This window comes from Hyla sarda, chromosome 2 (assembly GCF_029499605.1).
Source record: "Hyla sarda isolate aHylSar1 chromosome 2, aHylSar1.hap1, whole genome shotgun sequence".
Taxonomy (NCBI): Eukaryota; Metazoa; Chordata; class Amphibia; order Anura; family Hylidae; genus Hyla; species Hyla sarda.
In genome coordinates this window covers 339,133,916-339,147,678 of record NC_079190.1, presented here as the reverse complement: position 1 = coordinate 339,147,678, position 13,763 = coordinate 339,133,916, and the positions used below count along the sequence as shown (strand labels likewise).

Below are 13,763 nucleotides of genomic sequence, written 5' to 3'. Positions count from 1 at the left end.
AGGCACAGTAAGACGTGGAGAAGCAGAGTAGACATCAAGGACTGTCTCACCTTTGTGCGGAGTCAGCGTACGTCTTTCCAGGCGGGGAGGACGGATAGGACAATCCTTCAGGAAGTGTTCGGTACTGGCACAGTACAGGCAGAGATTCTCCATGCGGCGTCGTGTCCTCTCTTGAGGTGTCAGGCGAGACCGGTCGACCTGCATAGCCTCCACGGCGGGAGGCACAGGAACGGATTGCAGGGGACCAGAGGAGAGAGGAGCCGGGGAGAAAAAACGCCTTGTGCGAACAAAGTCCATATCCTGGCGGAGCTCCTGACGCCTTTCGGAAAAACGCATGTCAATGCGAGTGGCAAGATGGATGAGTTCATGTAGGTTAGCAGGGATTTCTCGTGCGGCCAGAACATCTCTAATGTTGCTGGATAGGCCTTTTTTAAAGGTCGCGCAGAGGGCCTCATTATTCCAGGATAATTCTGAAGCAAGAGTACGGAATTGTACGGCGTACTCGCCAACGGAAGAATTACCCTGGACCAGGTTCAACAGGGCAGTCTCAGCAGAAGAGGCTCGGGCAGGTTCCTCAAAGACACTTCGAATTTCCGAGAAGAAGGAGTGTATAGAGGCAGTGACGGGGTCATTGCGGTCCCAGAGCGGTGTGGCCCATGACAGAGCTTTTCCAGACAGAAGGCTGACTACGAAAGCCACCTTAGACCTTTCAGTAGGAAACTGGTCCGACATCATCTCCAAGTGCAGGGAACATTGGGAAAGAAAGCCACGGCAGAATTTAGAGTCCCCATCAAATTTATCCGGCAAGGATAGTCGTAGACCAGAAGCGGCCACTCGCTGCGGAGGAGGTGCAGGAGCTGGCGGAGGAGATGATTGCTGAAGCTGTGGTAGTAGCTGCTGTAGCATCACGGTCAGTTGAGACAGCTGTTGGCCTTGTTGCGCTATCTGTTGTGACTGCTGGGCGACCACCGTGGTGAGGTCGGCGACAACTGGCAGAGGAACTTCAGCAGGATCCATGGCCGGATCTACTGTCACGATGCCGGCTGGCAGGTAGTGGATCCTCTGTGCCAGAGAGGGATTGGCGTGGACCGTGCTAGTGGATCGGTTCTAAGTCACTACTGGTTTTCACCAGAGCCCGCCGCAAAGCGGGATGGTCTTGCTGCGGCGGTAGTGACCAGGTCGTATCCACTAGCAACGGCTCAACCTCTCTGACTGCTGAAGATAGGCGCGGTACAAGGGAGTAGACAGAAGCAAGGTCGGACGTAGCAGAAGGTCGGGGCAGGCAGCAAGGATCGTAGTTGGGGGCAACGGCAGGAGGTCTGGAACACAGGCTAGGAACACACAAGGAAACGCTTTCACTGGCACAATGGCAACAAGATCCGGCGAGGGAGTGAAGGGGAAGTGAGGTATAAATAGGGAGTGCACAGGTGAACACACTAATTGGAACCACTGCGCCAATCAGCGGCGCAGTGGCCCTTTAAATCGCAGAGACCCGGCGCGCGCGCGCCCTAGGGAGCGGGGCCGCGCGCGCCGGGACAGGACAGACGGAGAGCGAGTCAGGTACGGGAGCCGGGATGCGCATCGCGAGCGGGCGCTACCCGCATCGCGAATCGCATCCCGGCTGGAGACGGTATCGCAGCGCACCGGGTCAGTGGAGCTGCCCGGAGCGCTGCGGTAGCGAGAGAGAAGCGAGCGCTCCGGGGAGGAGCGGGGACCCGGAGCGCTCGGCGTAACAGTACTGCAATAATAAATCCTATGTTTTCATGTTAGATGGTAATCTTTAATAAATTACTTAGGGGCACATCTGTTGTTTAGCCAGTATGACAATTCTGCAGTGGAAGATCATGTAATATAGTCTCTCGCTTTATTAACAGCCGAAGAATTACATATTACTTATAGGATGGGAAAACTGCATCTTGACCAAAAACAATATTAAAGAGGTACTCCGCTGCAAAGCGTTTGGAACAAACTTTTTCGAACTCTGGAGCCGGCACCGGAAGCTTGTGACGACATAGCCCCGCCCCCTCAATGCAAGTTGATGGGAGGGGGCGTGCCGGCTGTATACCAGAAGTCCTTCGCTATAATTTAGCCAGGGGTGTACCATACAGATGAGACACCTCCTAAAATGCATATGGAGAAGGATCTGAGAATCTCCACTATTTGCCACACAGCTCCTGGACAAGGTGGTCAAGTAACAGGAATACCCAGGATGACTACAGATTAAGCTGCGCCAGCACTCCCATAGAGAAAACAAGGTCCTTTAAGTGGCAGCAGAATGAGATGATGACACTGTATAAAACAGTAACCTTTATGTAGAATATTATCATCATTACCATCACCATCTATTGGAACCAATTTAGTAAAAACCAGAGAACCCTTGTAATAGGCTGTAGGCTCTGGGAGATCAGAAGAATTAAGTAATAAAATGCGGGCTCTTGTACAGCTGGCAGATTCCTCAATTTAAACATTGATTTAAGGAAACAAAGCAAATTAAGGACATGTTTTCTAGGAACAAGTAGAAGTCAATACACAAAGTCATGGAAAGAACCCAACCATCTACACAATGTCCATCAGCAGCCTAACAGATTAAAGACAGATGCCGATGATTCACCAATAGAAGACATGTCAATGTTTCCATCAAGAAAGATATAAACGAGGATACAAATTTCCACCAGTTCAGTCCATTTCTTAATATCTACCTGGCTTACTATTTTGTTCCAATGTGTGAGATACTTAGAGCCCAATTCTCAGACTTCTGGCTAAGGGTTTAGCTAAGCTATACAAATGTATAATGGTCCATCAAGCCCATAGAAAGGTTATGTCATGTGAGCCGATGTCAAAGATGACTTTCATATAATAAGACAGTAGCTGAACTGTGAAGGGGTTGCGGCACTAAACCAGCACAGCAGCCCCTTCATAGTTCAAACTAGCAGAACTCTAAAGGTGAACCACCGCCAGTTGCCATGACATAATAAAGTAGCGTGTTACCACAGGTGGGAAAACTCATTTAAGGACTAAAGCACTGAAAAGTAAACATACAAAAATATTGAGATTGCAAGCTCACAAAAAAGTCATCCTCGTGTATTTCTAATTATTTTATACAATAAAAAAAAATATGGAAAGGAAAAAAAAAAAGTCATCCTCAAATTATCTACCACCATTCTACATTTATAGAAAGCAGTAGGAGACAATTTCTAGGCACAAAGGATAAAATGCTGTGCACCAAATTTACTGTGTGTTTTAGATACTTTTTGCTACTAAAACCATTGTATCAAAAATCATTAAAACATAACATTAATTTCTACTAAAATAACCATCTCCAAACAAACAATACAACATACACTATCTCCCATAAGTCCATTTCTCACATTTTTATAAATTATTTCATTATATCTTTTCATGTGACAACACTATAGATATGACCCTCTGCTACAATGTAAAGTAGTGAGTGCACAATCTGTATAAGAGTCATTAATGTCGAAACCTTGGCAACAAAAGAGAGTACAAATGTCCAAAGTGTGAATATTTTATGTGGCCACCATTATTTTTCAGTACTTCCTTAAAGGGGTTATCCAGGAATAGAAAAGCTATTTTCTTTCAAAAACAGCTCCACGTCTGTCTCCAGGTTGTGTGTGGTTTTACAACTTGGCTTCATTGACTTCCATGGAACCAAGCTGCAGAACCCCACCCAACCTAGAGACAGACGGGGAGCGGTTTGTGAAAGAAATTAGCTCTGTTTTTCTATTCCCAGATAACCACTTTAAGCCTCTTGGGCATTGAGTTCACCAAAGCTTCACAGGTAGTCTTCTTCCACTCCTCCATGACAACATCACAGAGCTGGTGGATATTAGAGACTTTGTGCTCCCCCACCTTCCATTTGAGGATGCCCGACATATTCTCAATAGGATTCCCGACATATTCTCAATAGGATGCCCGACATATTCTCAATAGGATGCCCGACATATTCTCAATAGGATGCCAGATATATTCTCAATAGGATTCCCAACATATTCACAATAGGATGCCCGACATATTCACAATAGGATGCCCGACATATTCACAATAGGATACCCAACATATTCACAATAGGATGCCCGACATATTCACAATAGCATGCCAGACATATTCTCAATAGGATGCCCGACATATTCTCAATAGTTTCCTTTCTTCAGTGTTGTTAAAAGAAAATATATATCATTAAAATATTTACAAAAATGTGAGGGGTGTACTCACTTACGTGTATTACATACTAAATGTGTGATAATCAAAGTGGAGGGTGCAAGGTACAAAGAGAAAAAGGAGGGTTGGCCCTATTAAAGAGTATATCTTCATCCTAACTCTCCCTAATTCCCCATCTGTCCCTAACTCTAACTAAATCTATCCCTGTCCATTTTTTTGTTCAAAACCTCCTAAAAATACCTTTTTATTGATGTCTTTGGTACCTCAGTAGGCTGCCCTGTGCCAGGGGAGGAAGTGGGTGTGTCCTGGCAGGTGCGACTTCATCTGATGCCTGCCGGGGCTTGCAAGGCAGACCCGATCCTTGAACAGTGCTCCACTGACTCGGGGCCAGCGCTCGCAGGCTCTCCTTGTCGGGGGGCAGAGCCTGAGGATGCAGCCATCCGAGTCAGGAGCGCGCCCTGCTGATGAACGAGCACAGCGCTTGTTCCCGCCTGTCTCATTGACAGGCAGGGAGCTGCGCTGAGGCTGGCATGAGTCCGAAATCAGTGCATACGCTTGCTAGTGAGACCCCTAGTGGTCAATTTTGAATAGTAAAAAAATTTTTTTTTTTTTTTTTTTATGAATTTTTTTGCTAAATTTTTAATACAAACCAATTAGAAAGATATTAATTAAGGCTTGATCTACACTATATCAAAAGTTTTTTTGATGATAGGTACCCTTTAAGCCCAAGGGAGAAAGACCATTTTCGACAGGGTGATTTCTGTGTGTCCATACTGACCACTAGATTTTGATGTTTTTTTTTTTTTTTTTTTTTGGGATGCCTGTAACATTGTTCCAATTCAGTAATTTTTCGATTAGTTTGACAGCTTTGAAGTTGAGAAATATATTATGTTCCACTTTACTGCCTATGACAATCTGCATCATTTTTGTCATCTAGAAAATGTATGCATTTTAGGAATATTAATAAGCCTTTCCCAATAATATGTCATAAAATGTAGCACTATTTGAGTACAAGGCAAACTATAAACAATAAATATTAATATTAATTATATGTAACTGTATTAGTAAGCCAACAGAATATAGACCCTGTCATGGGTTGCTATGGAGAGGTATCAGACACATGCAGTATTATTTATTACCGACCAGGAGAATAAGGTCTTGTATAAAAGCAAGATCCATTGTAAAATATGATATTTTATCAAACAGAATATCTTGACTTTTGTTGTTTAAGCATTTTTTAGCTTCTGAAGCAACGGTCGTTACTCTATTACTATTTGTTTCCTGAAACAGCGCACTTTACTCCACTAATACATATACTATGGTCAAACACAAACATTGTAAGGTTTTCTGGGAAAGATATACAAAACATCAATCTACTTGGCCACAACTATGTAAAAGAGCAGTAAACAGGTTATGTCCTACTAAATTGTCATAACAAAACCTTTCCAATGTTTTGAAGCTTCCTGTTAGTTTTCCACTTTTATAAAAAATAAAACACCAAGGATGAAAATATCAGATACAAAATGACTAACAACATATCAGAATAGAAATAATGAATGGTTTAGATGCATTTCTATGACTTTTACCTGAAGAATGGTGCTGTCTGGTTGGTTCACATTTGGTGTACTGAAACTTGTGCTGCCATATTTTGTAGTTGGCCAGAGACCAAGTAAACGACGACCACAGGTTAAAAGTCTGGAGATAAAAAAAATAATACTAATAAATTTGAAAAAAAAAAAAAAAAAAAATTACTGTATGTCTAAGCAGAAAAACAGCTGCAATTTTTGGAAAATCTTTACAGAGGTAACCATCTTTATTAGAATATGGGAACTTCATATCTGAATCAATCACACATTTCTAAGTTGAACATTACATGAGAATGGAAAAAAAACCTAACAAGTAGTACATGGCATAAAAAAAACTATATCAATGCGTATAGTAAATTGAATTTAAAAAAAATGTATCATTTTCATGAAGAAAATTCTAATGGAAATTGGTATATAGAAGGGAATACTAAGATAACACATCCTAGAACTAATCTTATGAAATACTTTTGTCTTTACATAGTTGAATGTGCTGAGAACAAAATCACACAAAAATTATCAATGGAAATCAAATTTATCAGCCCATGGAGGTCTGGATATGGAGTCACACTCAAAATCAAAGAGGAAAACCACACTACAGGCTGATCCAACTTTGATGTAATGTCCTTAACACAAGTCAAAATGAGGCTCAGTAGTGTGTGTGGCCTCCATGTGCCAGTATGACCTCCCTACAATGCCTGGGCATGCTCCTGATGAGGTGGTGGATGGTCTCCTGAGGGATGTCCTCCCAGACCTGGACTAAAGCATCCGCCAACTCCTGGACAATCTGTGGTGCAACGTGGCGTTGATGGATGGAACCAGACATGATGTCCCAGATGTGCTCAATCGGATTCAGGTCTGGGGAAATAACGGGCGGGCCAGTCCATAGCATCAATGCCTTCCTCTTGCAGGAACTGCTGACACACTCCAGCCACAGGAGGTCTAGCATTGTCTTGCATTAGGAGGAACCCAGGGCCAGCCGCACCAGCATATGGTCTCACAAGGGGTCTGAGGATCTTATCTAGGTACCTAATGGCCTTCAGGCTACCTCTGGCAAGCACATGGAGGACTGTGCAGCCCCCCAAAAAAATGCCACCGCACACCATTACTGACCCACCGCCAGTAATACCCCTTTAACATTTTCTAGCAGGGACAGCTATATAATAAAGGACAATTCTCAAATACAAGCATGTACTAGTAAACTTTTATGACTGCAAATGCAAAACCATACAATGTTGAAGAATCTTGTTATACCTTTTTATTGGACTAACACTGTATTCTCTACAAAATGCTGTTAGTCCAATAAAAAAGGTATTAAAAGATTCTGCAACATTCTATGATTTTGCATCTGCATCACTGGACTAATACAATTACTCCAAACAATTTAAGATGGATAGATGAATGGTCACTCCGAAGCCTGGTGAACTCCACCAACAAATTATCTGTATGTCGGCACCAGGGTCCATGGATATCCTCTGATGGGTCAGTCCAACTGTAGTCACTCCATCATTGCTCTTATTTACACTCCTGGTTTACAAAGCTCATTGTAAAATCGTAGATTTACTATATGATGCTGTTGTTCGTAGATCCTAAACTTTAAATACAAGTCAGTGCTGCGATGAATATTCTCCCTTTATTTGTTCAGTAGTACAATGCATAGAAGCCCCCCCCCCCCACACACACACACAGGGGCCTGCCTTTGAGGATGAAACAGATTTTACTGCTGAACTATTAAAAGAATTATATCCATTACAGACTTTATGACATTTGTTTGAAGTTTGAGATCCAAAAGCAGCAGACGCAGTTGTCATTTGTACATCCACGGATATTTCACCTTGTGGCACCATAGGAACGACTAGGATAAATCTAAAACATCCCATCTATAGGTTTCTCTCCCAGCTTTCAGAGGGTTTATTTTAATAAGATACTCCGCATAAAACAAAAAAAATTGCTACAATCTATGTTTGTAGTCGATTAGGCATATCCATATAACTTGGACAGCCCACTGATTTCAATGGAATGTTTATTTTCCTGTATGGGGGTATTGTATGGGAATTGACTGTTTGCTGCTTGTTCCTTTGCAGATTATAGCTTATCACTGGGATTCTCAACAGCTGGACAACTGTGATCAATGTATTTTGATGGGACCCTTTAAAGGGATTGTCAAAGATCAGTCTAGGGATCGCTGAGGCTAGTGACTGGTTGCAGCAGTCATGAGGGTATACAGAGACACAATCGCTGCCGTCAAGTAAACAATGATCACTGGAGCCTGAATGGCTGAAGAATTATAATTATTGGATATTTTATTTATCACATTTTCTCCCCTTCCTAAAAAAGGCTGTATTAGAAGGGCAGATGGCTGCTTAAGGCCGCTTTCACACAGTCGTTGTGCCCCGTCGGAGATTGTCCTGCAGGCACTTTTTTTTCCTTTTCTTTTTCCGTGCCTTTAACAGCTGTTAATCCAGAGGGGGCACAGCAGGCAACAACAGCTCCCATTTATGGTTATGGGGTCAGTCGGGCGCCGTTGTTTTTTGATCGGAGTAGCATAAAAAAAAAAGACATTGCATGATGTATTTTTCTTCTCCTGCTATTCTACCGTTGACCATGTACAATATAATATGCGCTTTTTAATTTATTTTTTAAATAATGTTGCCTGAAATGCTAGGGATGTGCATAGGTTTACAACTGCCTAACATTGCCTAGAACATTCCCTACGTACACAGGGAGATGTGCTGCCGATGAACAAGGATTTTGAAGCATGCATCACCCAGACAACCAACATAAAAATAAATGTTTCTTGTTTGCCGGCTGATTGCTGGGAATATTACACAGACAATTATTGGTCAGTCTGGCCGAAAACCTCCTAATGTAACACAGCTCAAAGTTCAACTTACATGCACAAAGTCATTTCTATATTAAAGGGTTATTCCAGGAAAAAACTTTTTTATATATATATCAACTGGCTCCAGAAAGTTAAACAGATTTGTAAATTACTTCTATTAAAAAATCTTAATCCTTTCAGTACTTATGAGCTTCTGAAGTTAAGGTTGTTCTTTTCTGTCTAAGTAATCTCTGATGACACCTGTCTCGAGAACCGCCCAGTTTAGAAGCAAATTCCCATAGCAAACCTCTTCTAAACTGGGCGGTTCCCGAGACACGTGTCATCAGAGATTACTTAGACAGAAAAGAACAACCTAAACTTCAGAAGCTCATAAGTACTGAAAGGATTAAGATTTTTTAATAGAAGTAATTTACAAATCTGTTTAACTCTCTGGAGCCAGTTGATATATATAAAAAAGTTTTTTCCTGGAATACCCTTTTAAGACTTCATACTCATAATTTAGGAGAAGCGGAGGACACGTCCTAGGGAAACTAGATCAAAGAATTTGGCTGAATGTGGGTGTTTAATGATGGATAAAGTTAAGAACTTACTGCCTAGAGTTGAACAGGGGAGTGGTGACCCAACCCAGCGGCTGAGGGTTTCGTCGCTGCTTGCTGGCTTCAGAAGAGCTCCCAGGAGGGGGGACAGGCACCGCATACAGGGTTACTGTTAAAAGAGTCTCTCGTGGCAGGTGGTTTATCTGGACTGGAAAACAGATCCTGCACAGGAAAATAAAAAGCACAGGTATTTGCTACAATATAAGGAGCACAAGATAAAAAGGCGCAATCATTGTCTCCAATTTGATATTCAGATTAGAAACAGTCTTTCAAAAAGTCAGCTATAAAGTCTTTAACCATAAACCATAATAAAGTGCTTCATTTCATAGGTTCCTATAGGCAAAATTCCCATATCTCCCAACACTCTGCAGATACCAGTGTTTCTGATGACAGCGGATTCTGCACATAAATCTAAACTAATCCTTCACTTTTATGTACACAATTCAATTTGCAGTCCCGTTGTAGTAACATAGACATGTGGACTTTATTGAAGTCAGGAAGGAAGCAAAGCAAACACATGGAAGCCATAAATGTAATGGTAACAGCATTTCTATCAGATCATTACACAGCTCTATAAATACATTAGAAGCATGAGTAGAGAGAAACCACAGCTGGGTATTTTCATGTGCAAGCAAACAGTCATACGACTGAATGATGGATACCGAGTAGGGCTGTGTAGCGTTTATCCTATGCACTAATACATTATGTAGTTATACAAAGCATCTACTATGTTGCTTTCTGCTTATTTATAAACATATTAGAAGAAACATATCTGTGATGATGTATATCATTGTATATACCTGTTTGGATTAATCAGAACATAAGATGTTGATCTGTATTGGCAGTGGGGAAGCAGGATCATGGCTGTCTACAGGTAAATGTGGACCTTTAGGTGACTCGATTCAGGGGGTCTCCTATCTTCCTCAACCTTAGCTTTATAAACGAAGGGAAGCTTTACCCAGGTTTATGGGATCCCCAATACCAGGAGGCCATTGCATCTGCCCAGGTTTGCCTAGTACTGACTCCATCCTGAGCCTCACAAAAATGACATTAAAAAGAAGGTAGAGATAACCCAGTTTCAGAGCATGTAAAATTATTGGTCATGTTGAAACCATTAAAGGGGTACCCCGCTGCTCAGCGTTTGGAACAAACTGTTCCGAACGCTGGAGCCAGGAGCTTGTGATGTCATAGCCCCGCCCCCTCATGTCACACCCTGCCCCCTCAATGCAAGTCTATGGGTGGGGGCGTGATGACTGTCACACCCCTCCCATAGACTTGCATTGAGGGGGCGGGATGTGATGTCATTAGGGGGTGGGGTTATGATACCACGAGCTTCCGACACCGGCTCCAGCGTTCGGAACAGTTTGTTCCAAACGCTGAGCAGTCGAGTGCCCCTTTAAGGTGACGCATAGGAGATTACTACAGCTCTGTCCACTTTTTCTTTGTACCGAGCTGTTAAACAGCACCCATAGCAAGTAGGGACTTCATATGCCTCTGTATCGTGTGCATGAGGCCTTAAAGGCGTGATCCAGCTATTAAAACCTATCCATAGGACAGGGCCTGACTGTCCCCGGAAAACCCTACGGCACCTACCTTCTGAGATGTAGTCCTCTCGGCAATGATGCCCGCTAAGCCAATCACCAACTAAGGCAGGATAGCATTGCAGCTGGTAATTGGCTGCATTGGCCATATTTACTGAGACGAGTATGTCTTGGAAGGTGGGGGCCATAGCGTTCAGCAGGGAGAGTCAGGCCTTGTTCTGAAGATAGGGGATACGTTCTAAATTGCTGGATAACCCCATTAAAGGAGCAGTCTAGTCCAGAGGCTGTTGTGTATGCCTTGTGTTTACCTGTTTTATCTGATGTGGCATGCATGGAGTGTCTGCCATCTTGATTTCTATTCCTCTCTGATATGATTTCTTACTGCTGCCTACATTTCCCATGTCGCCTTTGGGTTTCAGGGAATCATCACTGAATTTGCTCGGAGTTCTATTTAAGTGCAGTAGGTGACATAGATATTCTGTCCTCTCACTCAGACCAGAGTATTAGTTGTGATACAGCTGCAGCTTTTCTGTTACATGAAGGAGAGAGCAGTGTCAGGCTTCATCACTGCACACAGGAGGCACAGTCAGTGTACCAGTTGTATACCTGCAGCTGATCATTGCGTGGACTTACCTACTGTCAATGGGCTTCAATTCTCTTATTGGAGATATAAAAGAGGCATATTGAGTTGAACAAGAAGGGGTGAGCTGAGAGGGGAGGGATCTAAGCTGTTAGATAGGATCCGATAGATGACCATAGGGAATCAGGGGACACAGGTTAGATCACTAACTGTGACACATTAAAGGGGTACTCCGGTGGAAGTTTTTATTTTTTCTTAATTAATTGGTGCCAGAAAGTTAAAACAAATTTGCAAATTACTTCTATTTAAAAATATCAATCCTTTCAGTACTTATTAGCAGCTGTATGCTACAGAGGAAAGTCTATTCTTTTTGAATTTCTTTTTGTCTTGTCCACAGTGCTCTCTGCTGACACCTGATTCCTGTATCAGGAACTGTCCAGAGCAGCATAGGTTTGCTATGGGGATTTTCTCCTGCTCTGGACAGTTCCTGATACGGGCATCAGGTGTAAGCAGAGAGCACTGTGGACAAGACAAAAAAGAAATTCAAAAAGAAAAGAATTTTCTCTGTAGCATACAGCTGCTAATTAGTACTGGAAGGATTAAGATTTTTTAATAGAAGCAATTTACAAATCTGTTTAACTTTCTGGCACTAGTTGATTTAAAAAAAAAAAAAAAAAAGTTTTCCACCGGAGTATCCCTTTAACCCCTTAAGGACTATCACAGACCAGAGCAGAAGACCCGTGGAAGGCAGCATAGGCAGGTGAGGGGACCTCCGTCTGCTGTTCTGGATGATCGATCGATGCGGCAGCGCTGCGGGAGATCCGATCATCCATTTTAGTGACCGTGATGCTGCAGATGCCGTGATCTGTATTGATCACGGCACCTGAGGGGTTAATGGCGGACATCCGCGCGATCGCAGATGTCCGCCATTACCGGCGGGTCCCAGCTGCTATCAGCAGCCGGGACCTGCCGCGCATGACCAGAGCATCGCTCCGATGCTCGCAGTTATGCTTAAGACGTAAATGTATTAAGTACCAGCTCACCTGTACGTACATTTACGTCCGGCGTCGTTAAGGGGTTAAGCACTGTCATTTTCTGGTTGTCAGACTGGTGGTCACATGACCTTGCTACAGTAATGAACTGTATGGATGCAGCGGAGCTGGAATGAAGCAGATGACAGTACAGGAATACTGTTGGCAAGTGTGTATTATATGAACCTTAACCTTAATTAGGCCCTGGGTAGCACCACAGAATCAACCCATCAGGTGAAAGTAAAACTAATCCGGCACATTACTCAATATGCTAAACAACAAGTTAGGGTGATATTACACAAAGTACTTTTGTAGTCTCCTACACTACAATATGTGTTTTTGCTGTAAGAAAAAGTTCACTAGACTTAGTGTCTTTACCACAGATACCACTGTATAATTCTATACAAAACATGCAGCAAATATCTCAAAGCTCTGGACAAGGTGTATCAAAATGAAGTATTCTGTACAAGTTATTTAGCATCAAATGAAAGAGTGGCAACACTATAGACCCAAAAGCTGTGTAACTAACACAATTTTACATATAACACAAATGGTCCAAAGTATGCTGCTTATTTACAACAGAGCCACAAAAATAAATCCCTGTTTATTTAAAAATGTAATTTTTGGGATCTGAAAACCGCAAGCAGCATGAAATACTGACAGGTTACCTTATTACAGTGATCTATGATTCACTTAAGTTACGCTATTTCAAAGATATCATAGTTGAAACTTTGTCCAGAAACGGAGCTCAGAGTCATTGGGGTAGACCTTGATCCTGATTGACAGATCTCTCCCTATTTGCATATAAGTAGAGATCTGTCAATCAAGACTTACTACCTTTACCTGAAGTAAGCCAACTAATAGTCCATGTATACTAAAACTCGACAAATGCATCAGATTTATCAACCAGCCAGAGCCTCTATGATAAATCTGGTGCATATGAAGTCTGTCTGTCTAAATTTGCACTAAAAATTTTCACAAAATTGGACGGTCTTAGTAAATTTCCCACTATGTAGCAGTAAAAATCTATAACCTCATCACCAAACATTATAGGTCATATACCCAAGTCTAAGAATCATCCATAAGGTTTCCAAAAGACGTTTTAGAAATGATCATGCTAATATTCCCATACAGCAAATGATATATTGTATATGTGAGGACAATAAACTTAGGTATAGTTTAGGTCCTTCTTCAAATACAGTTCATGGCAAATTGGAGGATGACGCAACAGGACAAGCAAAAGAGCCAAGCTGGATATTTTATCTAGTATGCGAACAAAATGGTTACAGACAAAGCAATAGACAAAAATAAAGTGCTCACTAAACAATAATTAAATACAGGATGAGCAACACACCAAAATAATAAATCACAGGTATTCAAGTTGTCTTCTATTACAAATATACTCTCCCGA

General features: G+C 42.2%; 1 protein-coding gene across 4 annotated transcripts in view; it reads right to left on the bottom strand.

The window, feature by feature from the left end:
- The window catches only part of PIK3C2B (phosphatidylinositol-4-phosphate 3-kinase catalytic subunit type 2 beta), a 129,884-nt gene that overhangs the window by 45,317 nt on the left and 70,804 nt on the right, over positions 1 to 13,763 (bottom strand). For all 4 annotated transcript variants that reach the window (XM_056558098.1, XM_056558096.1, XM_056558097.1 and 1 more), the window contains exons 13-14: positions 9,195 to 9,362; positions 5,766 to 5,874 (exon numbers count right to left, since the gene is read on the bottom strand). In XM_056558098.1, the coding sequence (XP_056414073.1) occupies positions 5,766 to 5,874; positions 9,195 to 9,362 (277 nt within the window). The remainder of the gene's footprint in view (positions 1 to 5,765; positions 5,875 to 9,194; positions 9,363 to 13,763) is intronic.